The sequence below is a fragment of the Doryrhamphus excisus genome, chromosome 7 (genome assembly GCF_030265055.1).
Source record: "Doryrhamphus excisus isolate RoL2022-K1 chromosome 7, RoL_Dexc_1.0, whole genome shotgun sequence".
NCBI lineage: Eukaryota > Metazoa > Chordata > Actinopteri > Syngnathiformes > Syngnathidae > Doryrhamphus > Doryrhamphus excisus.
The window spans coordinates 4,694,685-4,719,634 of NC_080472.1; the positions used below are offsets into that span (position 1 = coordinate 4,694,685).

The following is a 24,950-nucleotide window of genomic DNA, read 5'->3' on the forward strand; positions in this document are numbered from 1 at the left end:
ATCGTCACGTCACGTCGGAACGTAATTAACCTGAAGTGGACCGGAGGAACTCGTGACTCGGTGATTGTCGGAGACCCGATAAGCGCTCACCTATCCTCGGGTCGGCGGCGCCGCCAACGTATCCGTCACGCTGAGGCCTGCTTCCTGACATTATTATTATCACGCCGAGACCGAGACTTTCTGCCCGGCACCCCAGGCCGCCGGCTGACATGAATCACAGCAGAGGATGAAAACGCTAAATGACTGGCTGGCTGACTCAGGAAGTGAGAAGGCGGGGCTTACAACCACACTCACACAAATAACAACAAATCAAAGTCAGTTAATGTGTTCCTAGCTAGCACATCATACAGCATATCATATATACATACATAGTACAGAGTATACAGTATATACTGTACTACCGGCAGGGTGGACGTGGATATGGAACTACCGACCTAAAGCGCATGCACAGGTAGATAGGGATGCTGGATACTGACCACTCACAATGACTTAAACCAGTGGTCTCAAACACGCGGCCCACGGGCCAATTGTGGCCCGCAGGACACTAGTTTGAGGCCCCCGCCTTGATATGAAAGTTTAATGTTAGTGCGGCCTGCACAAGTTTGATATGGATGCTGTATGGCAGGGGTCTCAAACACGCGGCCCGCAGGACACTAGTTTGAGGTCCCCGCCTTGATGTCAAAGCAAGTTTGATATGGATGCTGTATGGTATCATGTACCCAGAAAAAAATTATTACGTTTGATTAATGTTCATGTTAAAGGTTAAATAACTGTTAATAGTTATCCTCCCTATCCGTGTGGAAGTGGTAAGTTTTTGGCTATTTCAGTTTAAAAAGAAATAACTTGAAGGCTACCGTTTAGGTCGCTAGCTCTCTAGTTTGCGAGTTAGCATGTGTCTCAAGACCCTGCAGTTGCGCAATATGTTGTAAATAAAAAGAGTATAAATGTGACTATAGTCGTGTTTTGTCATGTCTACAGGGCTCTAATAATGCTTTGTTCATTTTAAATCTGAAAAAAATAATTTGTCTACCCACCAACTATATGTGGTTTCTTAAGTTTTTATTATTATTATATTTATTTATTACTGATTGATTGATATTCTTCATTCTTGATTTGTTTATTTATTTTTCATCTTATTTTGTGCAGAAAAATAAAAATTAAGATATTTGAGAACAGTGGAATGTTTTATCAGAGCTTTTCTTGTAGAAAATCGGAACCAAAGCACTGAAAAAGTTTGTATATTTTTCTGTTTTTAATAAATGCGTTTTTTTTTTTTTTTGGAAAACCTGATGCGGCCCAGTCTTGCCCAGACCCTAGCTCCAGTGGCCCCCAGGTAAATTGAGTTTGAGACCCCGGACTTAAACCATCAAGTCCATCAAGTGGGATGCTAGCTGGCCTACACCTACACGACTCCAGCACAACAGCCGGAGCTGACGGGTGAGACAAAGACAGGAAGTGACGGAGAGCAACCGCCGACTGATTTGACTTGATGCTGAGATCCGTTGTTCCACAGAATGTTCTTTCTTGGCTGCTAGGCAGCACATCCAGGAAGTAAGCTGTCCAAATCCTGGACTTTGCTCTCACTGGCAATCAACTGGGAAACCACAGGTTCTGGTTTTGTTTTCATGACTGTCAATGAGGTGGAGTACTGGTTTGACTACATTAATAAGTACTTAATGGCGAGGAGGCGGTAGCTAGCCTGCTAGCCTGGCTTCTGGAAATGCGTGAATTCTAATGGATAGTCATTCCCATGATGTGCATGACAGTTCTTTGCCGGGAGTAAACAGTAGGATGATTGTTCATGAAGGAAAAAGGCAAGCACTGTTCATCATATGGGTCATTTTTTCCAATCTTTGGAATGAATTTCCAGGCTCGTGTATGCGCTCCAGCTTATGAATGATTCAACTCAACAACGAACGGGAAGCCTAGCAGTCGGGGTTGGGGGTCGGTCCGCGTAGGCTGTGATGCCGTGCGTGTCAAAGTCCTGTGCGTTCCCCAGAGGGCGGGGGTGTCTATACACGAGTCGTGAGTTCGGTCTCACTCCTGCGGGCTTTCCCGACCAGCGGCAGACAAATGGCGTCGTCGGGCTCTAATAACGCCGGCGATAACAAGCAACTGATGCATTGACAGCATCCCGCTGCATCTCATCTGTCTCATCCCGGTGGCTAATACGTGCACGACAGCATTGCTACCCATGGCATGCATGGACTTCTTATCTGTGTATAATGCATGGATTCTTCCACGGGCAACCCTCCTCCTCTTTAGTAGCTACATCAGGGGTCTCGCACGGGCAGCTGAGTACATCACCAGAGGGGTCAAAGTGCAAAAACCCACATGGTGTTTTTATAAGTCTTCAAGTCAGATGGCGTTCCTGCTTGATAAATGTTCATTTAGGCGGCCTTCCAGTTTCGTTTCTTGGTTGCAAAGTTGTTTGCTATTTGGTGTCCTGTTATGCCTTTCGAGTTATGGCATTTCGAGTTGTGGCATTTCGAGTTGTGGCGCTTCATGTCGCAACGTTTAGTTACACCTTTTCTGTTCAAAATAAATTACCCACAAAAATGCGACTTATGTATGTTTTTTCCATACCTAATTATGCATTATTAGCCTTGTGCGACTTATACTCCGGAGCGACTTATAGTCCAGAAAATACGGTATGTATAACTTTGGACTTACACTAAAACCTAAAAAAAAAAAAAAAAAAATCTCCTAAATAGATGCTTTACCTCCTCTGGTTCATGGCCCCGTCCGCTCCGTTGTTCTTTCCGGGTCCCCAGCTGTGGCGGCGAAGAGGCGACAGGGAGCGGAGGCTGCTCCGGAAGAGAGAGGAACGGCGCGGCACCTCCGTCACTCTGTCTTTGGCTTCTTCTTCGGCTTCCCCGCCCAGTCCTCCTCCGCCGCCTCCGTCCGTGGAGACGGAGGACCCCCGCGGCGGGATGACCTCCTCCGGGCTCCAGCTGCTGCCCAGACCCTGGCTGCCGTCGTCGGGACTGGAGCTGGACGGGCCCACGCTGGCCGTGTCGTCCGTGGAGGAGCAGGAGATGGAGACCTCGCTGGTGCTGTCGCCGCCGGTCACTGGCTCGCCATTCTGCAAACGCCGCCGACAAGACATGGGTATAAGTTAATGTTTGGTATAATGTTTGGCTTACAAGGTTTCAAGTTGTGTTAGTTCTTGTTGCGGTGTTCCGTGCTATGGTGTTTCACGTTATGGTATTTCATGTTATGGTGTTTCACGTTATGGTATGTCGTGTTATGATGTTTCACGTTATGGTATGTCGTGTTATGATGTTTCACGTTATGGTATGTCGTGTTATGATGTTTCACGTTATGGTATGTCGTGTTATGATGTTTCACGTTATGGTATGTCGTGTTATGGTGTTTCACGTTATGGTATGTCGTGTTATGGTGTTTCACGTTATGGTATGTCGTGTTGTGGTGTTTCACGTTATGGTATGTCGTGTTGTGATGTTTCACGTTATGGTATGTCGTGTTGTGATGTTTCACGTTATGGTATGTCGTGTTGTGATGTTTCACGTTATGGTATGTCGTGTTATGATGTTTCACGTTATGGTATGTCGTGTTATGATGTTTCACGTTATGGTATGTCGTGTTATGATGTTTCACGTTATGGTATGTCGTGTTATGATGTTTCACGTTATGGTATGTCGTGTTATGATGTTTCACGTTATGGCATTTCATGTTATGATGTTTCAAGTTATGGCATTTCATGTTATGATGTTTCAAGTTATGGCATGTCATGTTATGATGTTTCAAGTTATGGTATGTCATGTTATGATGTTTCAAGTTATGGTATGTCATGTGGTGTTTCACATTATGGCATTTCATGTTATGATGTTTCAAGTTATGGTATGTCATGCTATGATGTTTCAAGTTATGGCATTTCATGTTATGGTGTTTCAAGTTATGGCATTTCATGTTATGGTGTTTCAAGTTATGGTATGTCATGTTGTGGTGTTTCACGTTATGGCATGTCATGTGGTGTTTCACGTTGTGGCATTTCAGGTTATGGTGTTTCACGTTATGGTATTTCAGGTTATGATGTTTCACGTTATGACATTTCTGGTTATGATGTTTCAAGTTATGGTATGTCATGTTATGATGTTTCAAGTTATGGTATGTCATGTTATGATGTTTCAAGTTATGGTATGTCATGTTGTGGTGTTTCGTGTGTTTGTGTTTCATGCATGAAAAGCAAGTCAAGGTGACTTTTCCTTGTTATGGTGTTTCATGATACAATGTTTAGGGTTAGGGGTTAGGTTTTAAGGTTTCAAGTTATGGTATTTCATGTTATGATGTTTCAAGTTATGGTATTTCATGTTATGATGTTTCAAGTTATGGTATTTCATGTAATTTCATGCCAGTCAAGGTGACTTTTCCTAGTTATGGTGTTTCATGATACAATGTTTCAACTTATGGTATAGCCTGGTATGTTGCACGCCCATTAATGATTAATGCTTTATGACAAAACAAAGTAGTTACTTGCGCGCGCCAATAAAATACAGAGTTGTACGTCTTTATACTGAGGAAGCAATGCATTGATGAAATTAGACTTTACAGTTCGGCGAGGCGCTGGAGCGAGCAGCATACCATGCACCGTCTTAAACAAAGACACGGCATCACCAAATCTGGAGCATCAACCTCCCCAGCATGTCAGCATGTCAGCACATTTGCAAGTCAAAAATCAATGCTGGTGATGAAAAATAGGCCTTGGAAATGCTGGAAAGACAAGCTGATGCTCCACATGACGGCATATCTTGGAGACGTTTTCACCTCCTGGTGGCGCTAGTGGGAAAGTCACTCGGGTCCGGCGGGAAGGAGGCGCTGCGTGCATGCCCATGATGGGTTCATGCGGAGGTGTGAGCTGTAACTGGCTCTATTGTGCCGCCAGCTGGCCAGCATAGAGACGCTTCTGTTGGGGGGGAGCTTGGACTCCGAGGTCGGCTTCCCGCCAGCCGACCCTGCTTCCTCTGGGAAGCCAGGGGAGACAAGAGAGGGATCGCATGACGACTGCGTGCGTGTGCGTGTGTGTGTTGGCGTTTGGGCGAGTCACATGACTTTAGCTAAAAGAAGGAATCAGTGGTGGTTAAGGACTTAATGTTGTTATCCTCGCTCAGCACCACCGGGGCAGATCTTCAAACACGTGTCTCGCTCAAGCCTCCACGAGCGGGTCACACGCTCAGTGACGACGACTAACTTTGTTACCATGGAAACCAGTCCCTGTTGTTGATAGGTGTGCTAATCATTCTCTGGCAATTATGGTACGGCGCCCCCTATGGGACATCAATGACTTATGGGACATAAGCTAGCTTGATGGCGGCCATTCATTCATTCATTTTCTACCGCTTTTTCCTCATGAGGGTCGCGGGGGTGCTGGAGCCTATCCCAGCTGTCTTCGGGCGAGAGGCGTGGTACACCCTGGACTGGTCGCCAGCCAATAACAGGGCACATTCACAACCCAAACAACCATTCACACTCACATTCATACCTATGGACAATTTGGAGTGGCTAATTAACCTAGCATGTTTTGGGAATCTGGGAGGAAACCGGAATACCCGGAGAAAACCCACGCATGCACAGGGAGAACATGCAAACTCCACACAGATACGGCCGAGGGTGGAATTGAACCCTGGTCTCCTAGCTGTGAGGACTGCCCGCTAACCACTCGACTGATGGCGGCCATGTTTATATTATATTTCATCAATATAATAATAAGGATGTGGCCTGGGTTTGGTCAACAAATCCAGCAAAGGGTCAAACCTTGATGAAGACGCTGTCATATCCCACCTCGGCGCTCAACAAGCTTTCGGCGTCGCTGCCCGAGTCTCGGTGCAGGGCGGGGGAGCAGCTGTTGCCGCCACTGGCGGTCCCGCCGAACGACGCGGGCAAGGTGGACGCCTGCGAGGAGCCTGAAAGACACAATTCGCACGACAACGTGAATGCAGCTTGGATTTCCCGTCATGAAAACCCGTCCTCACCTGTGAAACACAAACACAATGGACGAGTTGTGGGAACGTGAGAAAGGTGCGAAAGGCCTGAGCGGATCAATGGACGCCTGTCCACCCACTTTAAAAAAAGTCATGCTTGGGTTTGTTTCTGTGGGAATGGAAGGCGTGGAGCTGCCTGCCTTGAAGGGACCTGATGGACGAGGCCAGGATTCCTTCCTTGGAAGCGGCACATTTATGGACATGTAAGGACAACATCCGAAAAAAGGGGAAGAACACCGGGCCTTCTTTAGCCGGCGTCCATGATTTGTGTTTTGGTTTTTCATTTTTGCAGAAGGGGAAGTTATTCTTCGTCCCACGGGGGTATTTTTGCAGTCCTGAAAGGAAGTTTAAGGTCCTGTGTGTGCGTGTAGAACCATGTATTGTAGGGATGAGGCTTTCTAACGACCCTGGAACCTCTACAGCGGGGGGTCCTCCTCAAATGGTCTCAAACCGGCAGTGTCCCGCTTCAATGTTTCAGACCATCAAACAAATATTATAAATGTAAATATTAGCCAATGACAGGTCGACCAGACACCTGATGCAGTTCTTCAATCAAAGCTTTTAGGATGAAGGGAGAAGCCACATTGGAGGCTTTTCCAGCATCCATCCTTTGGAAGGTCATGCCACAGCATCTCAATAGGATTCAGCTCAGGACTTGGACCAGCCCCCTCCAAAGTCTTCATTCGGGTGTTTTGGATCGTTGTCCTGCTGTAGAAGCCAAGTTGCTCTCAGCTCGAGACGGCCGTACGTTCTCCTTCAGTACAATTCCCGCTTCCATTTCACTACCATTACACTACCACCACCACGTTTGACCCCTCTTCTTCTCTAATGCCAGATGGTAAGGGGGACGCACGTGTTCCGGTATTTTATCAAAGGTCTCAGCGATCAGACGAGCCGTAATGTTCCTTAATGTTGCTCTCAGCTCGAGACGGCCATACGTTCTCCTTCAGTACAATTCCCGCTTCCATTTCTCACAGCAGACCATCACACTACCGCCACCACGTTTGACCCCTCTTCTTCTCTAATGCCTGATGTTATGGGGGACGCACGTCTTCCGGTATTTTATCAAAGGTCTCGGGGATCAGACGAGCCGTCATGTTCCATCGTGTTGCTCTCAGCTCGAGACGGCCGTACGTTCTCCTTCAGTACAATTCTCGCTTCTATTTCTCACAACAGACCATCACACTACCGCCACCACGTTTGACCCCTCTTCTTCTGTAATGCCAGATGGTATGGGGGACGCACGTTTTCCGGTATTTTATCAAAGGTCTCAGGAATCAGACAAGCCGTAATGTTCCTTTTTGTTCAGCAGTGGTTTTGGTCCTGGAACTCTGCCATGCAGGCCAAAAAAGGAAAAGATTTGTTGTACCGGCACGCTGACGGCAGTTGAGCGGCGGAGAAAACAAGTGACTTCAGCGCCAGTCAGATGCTGTGAGGAGCAAAGAAAGCCCCCCCCCCCCCCCCCCCCCCCCCCCACTGTGGGGTGGGGGGGAAGGGGGGGAAGGCTGAATAATGGACACCAGCAGGAAGTGACATTGTTTACAGTAGTTTCTGGGACCCGTGAAGGAGATCTGGGTATCATCTGATGGGCCGCCACCCCCAGACGACCACCACGTCCACGAATAAAGAAAGATCCCCGACGTGAAAAAAGATCACCGTGACGGTTGAGCGTATGCCGTCTCCACCCTCTCGCGCCCGTCTGCCAAAACTAGCACGGCGCTCACACTTTTCACAGCCGTCACCCCGTGCATGTGCACGTGCACACACACAACAGGTGACAAGACTGTTCCGCTGTTGGGTTTCTGTTCATGTCATACGATCATTTACGGTACACTACTTCCTCTGGCGAGGGGCACGTCGGCAGAAATGAAAGGATGATATTTTGGAAGGGAGCACGTGTACAGTGGATATGCTAGCCAGCTCTAGCTATACACTATATACTACATATTCATAAAAATATAGATATCACGTGGGTGAAAACTTTCTTCCTGAATGTGTTTGTTTCTTTTGGCTTTTTTTCTGATTATGGATAATCTTCATAAATGTTCTTGAGAATGAGAATATTACCACTTTCTCTCATATTTCAACTCTACGCTACTAAAATATTAGCTTTCCACATATCACCCCCACCTTGTTCTCCTAGTCTGAACACTATTAACTTTATTAACTTTTTCAAAAAAATAAGGGGGAAGAAAAGCGCCAGAGTGAAAAATGAATGTCCGACGAGATATGATGCTAACAAATCACGGCGTCCCGAGGCAGCAAAAAAACCCGGCCGATAAAGCGGCTGCGGAGGCCCTCCTATCACGGAGGGGGGGCTCCACATCGCACATTTCCATGCCCTCCGAGGCGCCCCCTTAAGTGTTTTCTACAGACAGACACGGCTTGCAGATAAAGCCTTCATTTATTATTTCCCCGCCGTCTACCCGACTGTAACCCCCCACCCCCGCTCGCTTTCTCACAGGACTTGACAAATTCAATCTGTGCGGAAAAGAATAATAATAATCATCTTAATACGTGGCGGCACGGCGGTCGAGTGGTTAGCGCGCAGACCTCACAGCTAGGAGACCAGGGTTCAATTCCACCCTCGGCAATGTTCTCCCCGTGCATGCGTGGGTTTTCTCCGGGTACTCCGGTTTCCTCCCACATTCCAAAAACATGCTAGGTTAATTGGCGACTCCAAATTGTCCATAGGTATGAATGTGAGTGTGAATGGTTGTTTGTCTATATGTGCCCTGTGATTGGCTGGCGACCAGTCCAGGGTGTACCCCGCATCTCGCCCGAAGACGGCTGGGATAGGCTCCAGCACCCCCGCGACCCTCGTGAGGAAAAGCGGTAGAAAATGAATGAATCTTAATACGTAGTAGCTCCACGTCAACAAGTCCCAAACACAAGAGAGACACTAAAACCAGGAGTTAGCTAGCAGGAGTTAGCTAGCAGGTTGCTAGCGAGGTCGCCACCGCAGACTGTTGTCCTCCTCTGCGAGTCTGACTTTGCACGTGATGTGCGGATCCAGACTGAAATATCCTTGACTAGCGACACCGGCTCTTCATGCTTCTCAAATCCATTCTTTCCGTTCTTCAGTCATTTGAGGCAACGTTGTTTGTGGAAATGGGGTGTATGGCATCGGTATCGCCGATACCAGCCTGAACTCTACCCCGTATTGGATCCAAACCCAACTGAGGGGTCTGACACGTACGTGTGTGACAGATACGTAAAGCTCTGGTACTCGTGGAAGAGTAAAGGTGGTGTGTAGGAAGACAAAGCAGCCTGAGGCCTACGACCAAACACACGTGCGCTCTTTTAGCGCCACCGTTTGCTCATGTGGGAAGTCACAGCTGCCGCAAACACAAAGACGACATCATCGAGGCATCGAGCGAGGCAGCGAAGCGTCCCTTACCTGAGTGCCGAGCGCTGGGGGGGGGCTGCGGGAAGGAAGCCTCGCCGGCGTCTCGATGGATCTGAGGAGAAACAGGAAGACACTCAATCAGCCTCGGCGACATGTGACCCGCTGGTGGCGGCCTTGTGACTAAGTCCGTGGTGTCACCGAGGGGGCGACGGCTGGGACGGGGCTCTGCACTCTCGCGTTCGCTGTGACGCTGGAAACACACGCGCTTCTGCTTCCTCTGTGGCGAGGACTACGTGTATACTGTATGACAGCTGTGTATGTGTGTGTTGGTTTTAGCTACAGCACATACATTCCCCCCGTCCCTGAAAAAGCCCCCACCCCCTCAGCCTGGGCCCCATGGAGGTGCCACGATGCGAGTGGCGGGTTCGGTTGTGAAGCCTGAGGCAAGTCAGATGTCGATGATGGTGATGTAGATCAGGGGTCTCAACCATGCGGCCCGCGGGCCAGATGTGGCCCGCAGGACACTAGTTTGAGGCCCCTGCCTTGATATGAAAGTTTAATGTTAGTGCGGCCCGCGCAAGTTTGATATGGATGCTGTATGGTATCATGTACCCAGAAAAAATTATTACGTTTGATTAATGTTCATGTTAAAGGTTAAATAACTGTTAATAGTTATCCTCCCTATCCGTGTGGAAGTGGTACGTTTTTGGCTATTTCAGTTTAAAGGAAATAACTTGAAGGCTACCGTTTAGGTCGCTAGCTCTCTAGTTTGCGAGTTAGCATGTGTCTCAAGACCCTGCAGTTGCACAATATGTTGTAAATAAAAAGAGTATAAATGTGACTATAGGCGTGTTTTGTCATGTCTACAGGGCTCTAATAATGCTTTGTTCATTTTAATCTGAAAAAAATAATTTGTCTACCCACCAACTATATGTGGTTTCTTAAGTTTTTATTATTTGCCGTTTTATTATTATTATTATATTTATTTATTACTGATTGATTTTCTTTATTCTTGATTTGTTTATTTATTTTTCATCTTATTTTGTGCAGAAAAATTAAAATTAAGATATTTGAGAACAGTGGAATGTTTTATCAGAGCTTTTCTTGTAGAAAATCGGAACCAAAGCACTGAAAAAGTTTGTATATTTTTCTGTTTTTAATAAATGCATTTTTTTGGGGGGGGGGGACCTGATGCGATTAATCAACGATTAATCAACTAGCCAATTCACTTGTTTGATCACAGCCATTTTTGAAAAGACGGCCATCTGGGCCGATCTTCCAAGGCCCCCAGATTATTGTCGTCTATAGGCTGTGCTGCACGTCCACATTGGAACTGCATCACCTTACCTTCATCCATGTTTACGTCTGCTCGCTAACTGCTAGGACTCAGTGTAGCCCCGCCTCCGCAAAGAGGCCTAATAGTTGAGAGGATCCTTACTCTCTTTCAATAATTACCGGACTGTTTATCGTTCCAAAAAACATTTAAAAACTATTGAATTAGTTCATCAAAAACTATTTTGGTATTCTAATATCCTCTTATTTCATTTTTCGATATCCTTCGTCGTGCATGAAAGCATATCAAATCAAAGAAGACGGGAAATAATCCACAGTGATGCTGTTTTTAAGGAAACACGCCTCATACACAAACTCCACTTGCTGTTCTTCCCATGAGAAAGTCGGTTTGCGGGCCAGGTCTGGTCATGAAAAGGCAGTGATGTCACATGAAAGGTTAGCATAAATAGACCAAGACACTGCAGTCATTGATTAAACCCAGACCCGAGACGCAAAACCCCAAAAACCATGACTTCCATGTGAGACCCAGCCCTCAAACGCCCCGCCGTCCGCACCGCCGCTCGGAGGCTCCACGTGCACGAGACCTTGCACGCGCGCGCGCACACACAGCCTGAAACATCACACGCGTACAGTTGGCTCCTCCCCTCACCGCCGTTTTCCTGTCTTCCCACCTTGACCAACCATAATGGAGAATAAATAAATAAATAATAACCAGCGGGGTTCAAGTCATAATTATGGGGAAAAAGTTGGAATAGTCGGAACATTGAGCAGGAGATATGAAAGAAATGAAGTCAACATATTTATAGAAAATGTTATGTTGCTGACGTTATCGCAGCAGTACGCTTGGGGCCATAAGACAACTTTCATTCATTCATTTTCTACCGCTTTTCCTCACAAGGGTCGCGGGGGTGCTGGAGCCTATCCCAGCTGTCTTCGGGCGAGAGGCGGGGTACACCCTGGACTGGTGGCCAGCCAATCACAGGGCACATATAGACAAACAACCATTCACACTCACATTCATACCTATGGACAATTTGGAGTCACCAATTAACCTAGCATGTTTTTGGAATGTGGGAGGAAACCGGAGTACCTGGAGAAAACCCACGCATGCACGGGGAGAACATGCAAACTCCACACAGAGATGGCCGAGGGTGGAATTGAACCCTGGTCTCCTAGCTGTGAGGTCTGCGTGCTAACCACTAGACCACCGCGTCGCCCATAAGACAACTTTTGCTGGACAAATGCTCAACATCAGAATTTAAGTGCATCCTCTCAGTGGAACAATGGAGCTTCAGGTGAGCATGGGTGTCAAACTAAGGGTATGTGGAGATTGTTGGATTTCTAATGAGATAAATGTAGCAATTTTCCAAGAACATCAGCAGGAAAATCCATATATATTTTTAGGAGTTTCACGGATGCTTAGCAGTCGCTAAGAGATACAAAAACACCTCCTCCCTTTTGATCCGAAAGTCCCTCCCGTTTTCACCCACTGGTGCTCCACGAGGGAGAAAGGGGAGGGGGGCTGAGCGTGGATATCGTAGCGTGGGAAAAAAAGCAGAGTGCTTCCTCTCGCCCGGGACAGAAGACGGGCGCTGGGCCAAATGACTTCATTCCAGCCGGTTTCACATCCCAGCATCCCTCCCTGCGTAGCGCCGCGACACGACACGACGCACGGCCATAAAACACATCATCACGTCGTTGAGCGGGAGTCGTTAGTGAGTGTGAAGAAGCTTTCGTGCCAACTGCCGTGGACACACACACACAGCACATGACCCGCCCCCACTCCACTCCACCATTCTTTTAGGCTTTTTCTATCACCTTTCCTTCATCATCATCAGCTGAGTCCAAGGCCCACCATAAAACACCCCCCAAACCAAACAAAATAAACAAAATAATAATAATAATGAATAATTCTACAAGAATAAATTCTACATTAAAAAATCCCACCCTCGGCCATTTCTGTGTGGAGTTTGCATGTTCTCCCCGTGGGTTTTCTCCAGGTACTCCGGTTTCTTTGACCATTCCAAAAACATGCTAGGTTAATTAGCCACTCCAAATTGTCCATAGGTATGAATGTGAGTGTGAATGGTTGTGTGTCTATACGTGCCCTGTGATTGGCTGACCACCAGTCCAGGGTGGACCCCGCCTCTCTCCTCTTAAAAATGAAATCTCTATTTTTCCAAGAATAAACTTGATAGAATAAACAGGAATGCCATCAATGTCATATTTAACACAGTTTAAGTATTAAAGAAAAGTTATTTTTAATAAGTGTAAAATCAGGAGAAATAAAACTAGTTTTAATTTTTGAAAAATTAGGCTGGGGGAGTTCTCAGTTCTCACAATTTAACCAAAATATGACGGGAATGACGTAATAATTATAAGAACATCTACAAAAAACAGTAGAAATAAAAATTAATAAAGTTGCTTTCTAAAAAGAAAAAAGGCAGAAAAATGCATTTCATTCATTCATTCATTTTCTACCGCTTTTTCCTCACGAGGGTCGCGGGGGTGCTGGAGCCTATCCCAGCTGTCTTTGGGCGAGAGGCGGGGTACACCCTGGACTGGTGGCCAGCCAATCACAGGGCACATATAGACAAACAACCATTCACACTCACATTCATACGTATGGACAATTTGGAGTCGCTAATTAACCTAGCATGTTTTTGGAATGTGGGAGGAAACCGGAGTACCCAGAGAAAACCCACGCATGCACGGGGAGAACATGCAAACTCCACACAGAGATGGCCGAGGGTGGAATTGAACCCTGGTCTCCTAGCTGTGAGGTCTGTGCGCTAACCACTCGACCACCGTGCCGCCCTGGTATATTAAACTGAAATATTAAAAAAAACATATTTTAAAATATTATGGGAATAAGTAAAAGAATTAGGAAATGATGAAAATTGGGGGGGGAAGTATGAAGTTAATATGTTTTTCCATCTGAGATGTCAACAATATGGAAGTGCCACCATGGATGGGCCCTGGATGGAGCGAAGAAGGGATGAGGCGGAGATGACGTGAGTGAGAAGCGACCATCATGGTCATCATCTCCATTTCCATATGAGAGATGCTCACGTGGACGTTTAAACGTCAGCGGCTCAACGCCGTGTTATGAAGAAGGAAAACACGAGGCTGGTATCGTCATGTGGAATTCTGCTGACGAGCAGGAAGACCAGCAGGAAGAAGGAGGGCAAAGATGTGATTGGAAAAGGATCCGTGCTCCCAACAAGCCGCTACGTTCCAGCCACCAGGAAAATGTGAGGCGCGGTGGAAAGAGATTCTACACGTGTCGCTGAGCGGAGAGGCCGCGGCAGCGGCGGCTTGAAATAGCAGCACTTTGGGGTGCAATGAAAGTTCCATTTAGCGGGATTACACAGAGTGGCGCACGGAAGCGCCGTGTAACGGCACCTCAGAGGGAGACTTAACGGCTTTAACGGCACGCCGTCCTGACCGCATAACCCCGCAGAAAGCCCCTAAAACGCTCCAAGCCTCGTTGGCTCTCGCTCAAAACTTCCTCCAGAGAGGGGTCCTTAGTGTCACATCCACTAACAACCCCCCCACCCCCCCAGCAGGCTGCTTGTTCTCTTGTTTGGTTAGCCTATTTTACACACTGGAAGCTGAAGGGGAAGCAGTGGTGTTTTTGCTGACACCTGGTGGTCACAATGATTCACTGAGCTGAGCTATTATGCTACATGTTAGCATGCTGATGTTAGCATTGATAGCATGTTAATTTTGCACACTAGCATTTTTCGCCATTTTCATAGGTGCACGCTATTATGCTACATGTTAGCATGCTGATGTTAGCATTGTAACATGCTAATTTTGGCACACTAGCATTTTTTGCCATTTTCATAGGTGCACGTTATTATGCTACATCTTAGCATGCTGATTTTAGCACACTAGCATTTTTTGGGCCATTTTCATAGGTGCACACTATTTTGCTGCATATTAGCATGCTGATGTTAGCATTGATAGCATGCTAATTTTAGCACACTCGCATTTTTTTGCCATTTTCATAGGTGCACACTATTGTGCTACATGTTAGCATGCTGATGTTAGCATTTATAGCATGCTATTTTTAACACTAGCATTTTCTGCCATTTCCATAGGTGCACGCTATTATGCTACATGTTAGCATGCTGATGTTAGCATTGATAACATGCTAATTTTAGCGCACTAGCATTTTTCACCATTTTCATAGATGCACGCTATTATGCTACATGTTAGCATGCTGATGTTAACATTGATAGCATGCTCATTTTAGCACACTAGCATTTTTCGCCATTTTCATTGGTGCACGTTATTATGCTACATGTTAGCATGCTGATGTTAGCACTGATAGCATGCTAATTTTAGCACACTAGAATTTTTTTTCCATTTTCATAGATGCACACTATTATGCTACATGTTAGCATGCTGATGTTAGCATTGATAGCATGCTAATTTTAGCACACTAGAATTTTTTTTTCCATTTTCATAGATGCACACTATTATGCTACATGTTAGCATGCTGATGTTAGCGTTAACAGCATGCTAATTTTAGCACACTAGCATTTTTTTGCCATTTTTGTAGGTGCACTATTATGCTACATGTTAGCATGCTGATGTCAGGCTGCCCGAGTTGAAGTAACGAGGAGATCGCAGCTGCTGTGTCGACCACTGACTAAATACACACGTGTGACTTTCAACTCGATTTTTCAATCCAAAAATTAGGTTTTCGTTGTTTGGTACGCATCTGGACAAAACAAAGCGTCTTCTTCCGGAATATTCTGACATTTATGATACAGGTAACATTTTCTCACGACACTCCCTCCGGCTATGTTGTGATGACAGCCGATATCAATAAATAAAAAACAAACGGTATGAAGAATATCAGCCAGAGCGGCCCCTCTGCCCCCCCCCCCCCCCTTCTTGGCGACTCCGGGCGGAAAAGCGTAGGGACACCCCCGCTTTTACAAAGCCTGGTAGGAGCTTGGGATGCTAAACTTTGTGACTTATCTGGGAAGTTTTAAGTACTTCACACCTCATTCTTCGCTTTTCATCCGACTAACACTTCCCAAAGTGGAATAAGAAGGGTGGCCTACCTTGACCAAAACAACGTTTACTGGTCTCTCCCCCTTGGCACAGAGGCTGTACCTCTTCTTGTGGCGTTCGTACATGTTGTCCCCCCCTCGCGAGCCCAAAAAAACATATGTACAGTATATCCAGAGCGAGAGGACGCGAGGAAAAGCGATAGCCGAGTTTCACATCTGGACACAGAAGCCTCTTCCCGTGCACCCTCCCTTCCCCTCGCCTTGATTTCTCCTTCCCTCCCCCCTGCAAAAAAAAAGAAAAACTTCTGTCCGCCCGCCCCCCTTTCTGGCTCTGCCTATAAAAGCCAGGGATTGAATGTCGCTCTGTGTCCACAACACCACCGTGTTGCAATCGGGACAGATGACACTTATGGGTATTGTGAGCTCAGCTGTCCCATGTAGGTCAGCTGGTCCCACTCGGCGCCCCCTACTGGATGGGGAGGACCCAGGGGCAGGTCCCGGGGGTGCTGCCTGTCGGAGGGAGCGCTGGGAAAAAGAAGCGCATGTGATCGAGTTTCCACCACAAAGACTCAATCCGTGTAACGACATTATAATTCGTACTAATCTATGACTGGTACCGGGCTGTACAAACTTGTGGCCCAGGGGCCATTCGTGGCCCACAGCAGCTTTTTTCTTGGCCTGCGGCACACTCTAAAAATATTTGACAAAAAATGAAAATCAGCAGTAATTTTTAAAACAAATAGTAACTTAATAGTAACTTAGTCAAAAAGTAAAATTAAAGAAATTCACAAAATTAATTCTAAATAACTTTTACAATACAGAAACATAAAACTGAAATATTAAATAAAAACAATCTCTTACTTTGGTTAAATTCTTAATATTATGAGAAACAAACAAGACAACAAATAACAAAATTATAAAATTTATCATGTTGTGAAAATAAAGTCAAAATATTACAGAAATAAGGCAATAACTATGAGAAAATTAAATCAAGAAAATATAGTCCAAAAATTAATATTTGTTTTAATTTTAATTAATATTCACAATATTATAAAAAGTTGTATTCTTACAAAAATTTGTTTTGTACTTTTTGAGAATAAGCTTTCTAAGGAAATATGTCAGTTTAGTAGCATAAACATTATTATTTTATTTAATTTTTTTTTTTAAGTAGCATAAACATTAGCATAAACATTAAATATTACAGCATAAAGCTGTTTTCGTTGAGGGAAAAAAAACGTTATTATTTTTGAAAAATATTTGAAAAAGTTGTTAGGAGAATGAAGTTGGACTGTACTGATGCACCCTCACAAATACAAGACGAACCGCAACAATCTGACAAACATCCAAGGCCACTCAGACTCCCTAAAGGGCGGCGGCCACGCGTCAGAAAACAAGACTCTATTCCATGCAAACATGTGGCATGGCCCCCACGGCCCCGTCCCCGACACGTCGGTCTGACCTCAGGTGCTGGCGCGCAAGGACGCTCCCCGGCTGGCATCTGGCCGCCAAACAAATGAGACGCAAAATAGCAAAGCTGGCGAGCAAAACAGGTGTTGGCTGGGCTCCGTCCATGTACTGAAGAATAAAATACGCAAATCACCGTGATGGATCACTGAATCTCCGCTCAGACCATTTACTTTCTCCGGCTTTGACTTTCATTTAGTCTGATCATGTCTACTATATCAGGAGTGTAAAGGTGACTATAGGGGTGTTATTTCATGCCTGGAGGGCTCTAATAATGCCAAAAGCCATATTTAGAAGGTGGTGAACAGGTTTTCTATATCTTAGATATCTTATTTTCTCTAATCATGTCCACTATATTGACTATAGGGGTGTTATTTCATGTGTAGTGGGCTCATATTTAAAAAAAAAAGTAAGAAATAAGATACCTAAGACATCTTATTTTCTGTGATTATGTCTCCTACTGTATATTGGGTAATAGGAATGTGTCTAGGTGGCTGTAGGGGTGTTATTTCATGTCTAGAGGGCTCTAATCATGTTTGAAACCTGTGTTATATGCTCTAACTAGCAAAATATTGTGTTTTTTCAATAAGAAATCCTCTTTTGCAGAAGTTCACTTATCGCGGTCATGTCTGGAACCAATTAACGTCCATAAACGAGAGATTATTGAATACACACTAGCAACTTTTGATTGTAAAATAGCTGAAATAGATCATTAAGATGCTGTATAATACAGGCATATGTCTGCTTCATGGTAAATAACTCCGTCAAGTTACAGTGGGTGTTTTGGCGAGTGGGTCAAACTGTGTGGAACATTTCAAGAGCGTCCAATGTGTGGGGTTGAATAAGAGCGCCACCGTGCGGTGGTGTTTGCCAGGAAAGGAACAGCTCAGCAGTTTTGCTTGCAGGTTGAGTGATGCGTTCAGGCGTTGAAGTGAAAAAAGGCCAACCTGCTCCTGCTTGGCCCGCCTCCTTCTCACGCCTGTTTGTTTTTTTTTTTTCCCTCGTAGCGTCCTGATGCGCTTGGGCTTCATGTGCTGCTGTTGCCGCGTGGCTATTAGCATATTTCAATATGCAGCACACGCTGTGGCGCCTCCTTTATTCCATTCAGTGCGGAGGTGTTGCTCTGCAGGGCTGCTAGCAACACCTTTCTAATCAATTCTAATGAAGATGATGTTGACTTTTAGGAATCGTGGAGAGGGCTTCAGCCGCCAACTAATAGCATGCAGATTGCTATCTGGCTTGCTTTGACACATGACATCACAATAAGAATAATAACCATAATAATAATAAGAAGAAGAAAGCACGTCATGCTTGTTCCACTGCGTCTCCACCATGAGATCATGCAGCTCAGGCGTCAACACTACACCCCCCCACCCAGCAGCAGCGTCCCTCATTGAAAACACAGCACATTTAAATAGGATCATATGTTGGGTGGGGGGTGGGTGACTCTACCAAACAACGCTACCAAGGCAACGCTGCCCTCTGCTGGTCGGCCCAGTCTCCTGCGTGCGGCGTGTGAAACATCTGGCTTTCGGCAGCACAAACCGCCAATCCGGACCGCAAGCCCCGGAATATGCAAAGCCGCTCCAGCGCTCGGCTGCTGAGGAATCTGTCAGTCAGCAACAATCTGGAGCTCGTCTCGGTCAAAGATGGCCTCCTGCTCGACGAGGCCGGGTGGGGGTGGAGGGGGGAGCATAAATAAACCCGCGGCTGAGGGAAGGGGGATCCTGTTGCACGTCAACTCCACCAAAAAGTTCTCTCTTCCCGTAACCGAATGGAAGGAAGGCTGAAAGAAAGCGTCAACGAGCACCTTGAAAAAGCGCACGTCAGCAAAGTTGCCTCCTGATTCCCACATCCTCGCACAACGTTCCCCCAGACCGACTAAGTCCCATTTATCCCTGCTGCCTGGTTCCCGGTGTGCCAGCCAGAAGCCCCCGCGTTGACGCAGCGGAATTAAGGCCCTGCTGGGTGACATGCTCTCATGGACGGGGGGGCATCTTTTCTAGCCCGCTTATCCTGGCAGGGGGGGGGGGGGGGGGGGGGGGGGGGCTTTCTTACTCAGACACATTCTCCAGCAATTCATTACCCATAGACATACATACCCATATACTGTAGATACATACCCATATACATGCATAGATACCCATACACATACAGTACATACCCACATACTGTACATACATACTCATATAAATACCCTTATACATGCATAGATACCCACACACATACAGTACATACCCATATAGATATCGATATACACAGCTATAATCTATATACAGGCAGGAGAAAAAGGGAGCGCTTGATTGGCTCACCTGCACATTACGGGTAATCTCACCACACTGAAGCATATTTTTAATGATTGGTTATGGGAGATACTTTTAATGTATGTGCGGCCAATAACTATCGTGCAGCCCAAATATTTAAAATTTGCTGTGTGGATCCAGTGACATCAGACGTCCCGAGCCGGGATTCAATTCCATTGTTATCCGGTCAAAACCCAGCTACTCTACGTGAACCGCTACACTAACAAGGACCATTAACATTTAAGGTCAGATGGCTGTCATGTGGGCGGCACAGCGGTCGAGTGGTTAGCGCGCAGCTAGGAGACGAGGGTTCGATTCCACCCTCGGTCATCTCTGTGTGGAGTTTGCATGTGCATCCGGGTACTCCGGTTTCCTCCCACATTCCAAAAAACATGCTAGGTTAATTAGCGACTCCAAATTGTCCATAGGTATGAATGTGAGTGTGAATGGTTGTTTGTCTATATGTGCCCTGTGATTGGCTGGCGACCAGTCCAGGGTGTACCCCGCATCTCGCTTGAAGACAGCTGGGATAGGCTCCAGCACCCCCCGCGACCCTCGTGAGGAAAAGCGGTAAAAAATGAATGAATGACTGTCGTGTAGACCTTGGCCTTCCCCCAACAACGCCACTGTCTGTCCCAATACTTTTGTCTTGAGAATCAACAAAGTTGGTGAATTTTTTGTTCAGAGCACCTTCATTATACGGTTTTGCCGAGCTAGCATTACCAATCATAACAACAACAACAGGGAGACGCTTACCGTGGAAGAACAAGGCTCATCTCCTTCCTGTGCCTCGCCGGTCCCGGCGTGCTCAGACACGCTGGCCTCCCCCTCTGGAGAAATACGCAGAGCACAAGAGCACGGCGTCAGTACGATGACAAAGCCCTCGCACGGAAAAGAATCAATAACAAGCCAAGTGAGACATTTTCATCCCGGCTGCAAATACACGGCGGGTATGTGGTCGCCTCGGGCTAAAATAACTTTGTTGTTGCAGAGATGTGATCTATGTGTTCATTTTCTGCTCCATTGATTTATCATCATGTGGTCATAAAAGCGGCGGGTCAAGCGGGACTACCTTGCTACACCGAGAAACATGAAAGCAATCCAATGTGGGTCAATGTATGCTAACTACCCGACACAACAAAAACATCCCGTGCTGGCTTTTTACGGCTCAGTCTCGTTCATAATCAGCCCCGCCCCCTACAAGACAGACAGCCTTAGTCGCCAATCTCGTGGTTACCTTCATTCTGGTCGGCATTTCTATCTTCCACCATCCCCTCCTCAGACGGTTCTACTGGGGAACCTTTCTCCTCCGGCGCCTCAGATATTAGGCCGCCGGGTGAGGGCGGTTCTTCAGGCTCAGAGGGACTACCCAGGTGGGCGTCACCAGCCGGTTCCTCGGGCGGGGAACACGTGCTGCTGTCGTGCGGCGTCTCCGCGTGTTCCTCGAGGGAGGCGCTTTCCTCGGTGGGGTGGAATATGTCCGTTGTGGAACTTCCGACTGACTGGAAGCTGACATCGTCGTCGCTGGAGAGACCGTGGGTGAGGCCCGAATCCGGGTCAGGCTCAGACCGGGCTGCGGGCTCGGGCGAGACTCGAGCGCAGGGCGAGTCCTGACCCGTCGGAGTTTCATCTGCAAAGTGTGAGGACATGGACGCATCTCCAGGGGGTTCCTCTGCCGTAGGAGAAGCTCCATGCGGACTCTGCCGAGCCGGGTCTCGGTCCTGCTCTGCAGCGTAATCCTCGGCAGCTGTTTCCTGGTCCTCTTCCAAGCTCTGTACGGCGCTAAAAGGAACATCTGACTCTGTGGTTACCTCATCGCAGGCGACCCCGGATGGAAGTGGGAGGTCCTCCTGGGCTGATAGGGAGGACTTAGCTAAGCCTTCCTCATCGTCAGGAAGCTCCGAGGTGTGACTCGGCGATTCGTCGTCTCGCTGAGGCTCCTCAGAGCAGTCGGCGGACGGGGACTGGCCCATGACTAAACCTCCACCGGGCGTCTCCTCCTCTCTGTCGTTGTCTTCTTCTTCTGCCGCTTCCTGCTCAGATACGTCCTCTCCCTCTGTGGCCTCCCGTTCTTCCTCTCTGTCTGTTTCCTGCTCACCCCACCCTCCCGGTGGCAGGCTCCCCCCTTCTCCTGCACTCTCGCTCAAGTTGTGTGCTCCGGCAGGCCGTTCCCTTCCCTCCGCCGCGGGGTGATAATCTCTCGCAGACTGGAGACACACCCGATCCTCCAGGGGGACGGGGCAGGGCTCCTGGGTGCTCACAGACAGGCTCTGGTCTTCCTCCTCGCCGTGTCCGCAAGATCCGCTGGAGTTTTCTGACGTTTCCACGTGGGGGCAGCTTGTCTCTGCGTCGACGTCCTCACAGCATTCGGCCGTCGTGTGCAGAGAGTCGGTGTGCAGCTCCAGCACAGAAAGCCTCTGCAGAAAAAGCAAGGGAACTGGATAAGAGTTTCTGGAGAGGAAACAAACACACATGCTCTCCAGCAGTCAATCGGCAGCGACCGCCTGATTGCGTAACCTTCAGCGGAACAAGCCCGGCGGGGGGGGTTCAAAGCCGAGGGCCCGGGAAAAGACAAACAGACAAAAGTGGAGTTCTTGCAGAGAGTTCGGGGGTGCCAAAAAAAAGAGGGCGTGACTCACCTTGGCGTGGAGATGACGCGTCAAATGCAGCAGCTGCTCCACGTTCCGGCAGAGGGTCGGCGGGTCGCGGCCCGGGCGCACGCTCTGCGTTAGCGTGTGCGTGCGCAGCCGTGGGAGGTGGCAAGCCACGCGGGCGTCCGCCGGGACCAGCTGGGCGCGCTCGGGCCCCTCGTCCGACTCGCCGGCCGCCTCGGCCCTGCTTGTGAAATAAACACTTAGCTCATCCCGAAGCAGCCTCGGCCCTGATTGGAGGGCTTTTAGCAGTGAGGTCAGCTGATCCGCACTCCCCCCCTTTTGCTGCCCTAATCCATTTACGGTGACAGCGAGATGCCGGGGAAGATACCGCGTCAGGCAATAAAAATGCCAAGCGGCACCCCTTTGTGACATGCAAACGAGCTTTCTGTCATGTGACGCTAATGCGAGGCTAAAAACACCTGACAAGCCACCCTGGACTTGATCGTGTTCCATCGGCGCCAAGTCATAAAAACATAAACATTCACATGAGCGATAACAGCAGTGATGATTGGACACTAGTACATGACGCAGCTGGTGTGCGTTAGCGTCGGGCTGTGACTGACAAGATGAAAAACGTCGGCACATAAGACCCGGCTACGGGGCGTCTTCTCTCTGGGAAACAAACTCCAGGCGTGTTATGGTTGGACATACCGAATGGCAACATAGCGACAGATCACAATGGCCGCACGGGTGAACCAAGTCGGTTAGAAAGTGCGAGTCCCCCCCCCCCTCTCAGGTCTGAAGGGGCTCCCGTCTGATCTAGTGTTCTAGCAGCAGGCCATGACTTGCAGACTTTTTGTCCGGACACCGCCCAGCCAGGCAGCGGCGTTTGCGCAACACTTGGGTGGACCGCTAGCGGACGTCGCCGGTCCGCCGGTGACCTCACTCCTTAGTGAGGAAAATGACACCGCTCGCCCCTGGGAGAACGCAAAGTCCGCTTCACCCCCCCACCACCCGAGGGCGGAGAGGCTGGTGAGATTTACGACGAGAGGATCGGCGTTCAATGCCGAGGGCTCGGCCCGTTTCAACGGAGACGCTAATATTACGCAATAAAAACAGTCTGACCTCATTAGCCGGTCGGGGAGAGGAAGCCATGTCAGGGAACACATGCCGTCCTTTTGCCATTTCACTCTGCAGTGTGTGTGTGTGTGTGTGTGTGGTACAACACATCATTAGACACACAAGTCGTAACCCGGGCTTTTGTGGGGTGGAATAGTTTCCCATCTCTATGGTTTCCCATGGAAAAATACTGAAAGACTGACTTTGCCCTTTAGCAGACTTTCAGGCAACGCAGACTAGAAACAGTTTCATCATCACCACGGCCAACGGCGCCCGAGTCGTGGCGTATTCACGACGCAGACACGCTCCAACGTGGACGCTAACTTAATGAGGACTACACCGTGGTCCATCCGGAGGACTCACCGTGCGAGGAGCTGGTGGAGGCCGTCGTGGCCCCGCATCGCCGCCACGGCGGCGGGGGTGTGACCTTGCCTGTTTGCCAGCCGCGCGGCTTCTCCGGCTCCCGGCTGCCGCAGGAGGAAGTCGGTGACGCGGACGAGGCCCCGGCGGGCGGAAAAATGCAGCAGGGTCTCGCGGGGATCCAGATCTGCGGAAACAAGGTTGAATTAAACATGATGAAGAAATGAGTTATGGAGAGCAACTCAAAGGCTCCGCCCACATCCTTGCGCTTGAGCTCGTTTGGCAAATGACGTCAACGTACCACCTGTGGGTAATGCGACAAAATGGCCGACTTCCTCTTCTTTCTAACTAAAGCCAGTGAAATGAAATGAAATATTTTCAGTTTCTGAATCAATCGTCATCAGCGACAACGCCACACGGTGGCGCTCTTATTCAAGCCCAAAGTTGGACTTGAAATTTCTCACACAGCTCAAAGCGCAGCCCAAAAAAATATGTATGTAACATGGCAGCAAGGTAGGTTGACCAGCACGACAAGCGTACACACAGGTAAATTGGGTGTGAATGACAGCAAGGTAGGTTGACCAAGCATGAACCCGTCTCCGCTTTTCCATGTTGACCATCAACGACCGCTTGGCAGAACCACCATGCCGCCGCCTGTAACAAGGCGTCTGCAACGATAGCCAACAGGAAGTGGAACTGAGAGAGAGCCCCACGTGCCGGTCCACGGCGCCAAGGCTTTCATGTTTGCTGAGACATCTCCAGTTCATTAAAAGACCTCATTTAACTCCCACTGACGTGTTATTGTCACACCCCCGGGGCCGCCGTCATCCTCTGCCATGACACGTCGCCCATGGAGGAGTCCTCAACAGACCGCTGCATCTCCATCACTATTGTCGTTATTATTATGATGGTAATTAGCGTAGGCTTTAAGGCTGAAGAATTACCAGCACCAGAGTTTAGCGCCTTGTGCTGCTTTTACTGCAGGGGGGGCCATTTATTGGGCTGTCAAAAACAGCTGTTCACGACGCCAGGCCACCCCCCCTCTGTTGTGACGCCATGCAGAGGCACAGTAGCGCTCCTTCATAAGTTGATTCCGGTCTCAACACTTTGTCAGCGGACAGTGTACGTAAGTACAGCACAGTACATAAGTACTGGTCCTCCTCAGAACTACACCTTCTCATTGTCACGAAGAAACAGGAAGTGGACCTTCCTATCACTGACCATGGTAACTCGCACTGCGGGAGGACGCTTTTCTGCTTTGAAGAAGCTCAGAAATCCCAGAAAATACAATCTACAGCCAAAACACTGAATTCAACTTGACAAATTCCGTGATGTCTTTGAACGCAACGCATAGTGGCTCATATTAACACCTTTGAAGTATGATTCAAGGGACTGGGTTTTAAGATTCTCAGATACGTGTAGTTTGTAGTTCATGA

General features: G+C 47.9%; 1 protein-coding gene across 9 annotated transcripts in view; it reads right to left on the bottom strand.

Moving 5' to 3' along the window:
* The window catches only part of LOC131132816 (A-kinase anchor protein 13), a 68,108-nt gene that overhangs the window by 26,530 nt on the left and 16,628 nt on the right, over positions 1–24,950 (bottom strand). For 8 of the 9 annotated variants that reach the window (XM_058078792.1, XM_058078787.1, XM_058078796.1 and 5 more), the window contains exons 6-12: positions 23,518–23,701; positions 22,081–22,276; positions 20,679–21,858; positions 20,198–20,271; positions 9,403–9,463; positions 5,776–5,924; positions 2,724–3,085 (exon numbers count right to left, since the gene is read on the bottom strand). In XM_058078792.1, the coding sequence (XP_057934775.1) occupies positions 2,724–3,085; positions 5,776–5,924; positions 9,403–9,463; positions 20,198–20,271; positions 20,679–21,858; positions 22,081–22,276; positions 23,518–23,701 (2,206 nt within the window). The remainder of the gene's footprint in view (positions 1–2,723; positions 3,086–5,775; positions 5,925–9,402; positions 9,464–20,197; positions 20,272–20,678; positions 21,859–22,080; positions 22,277–23,517; positions 23,702–24,950) is intronic. The other variant, XM_058078793.1, reaches the window with a different exon arrangement.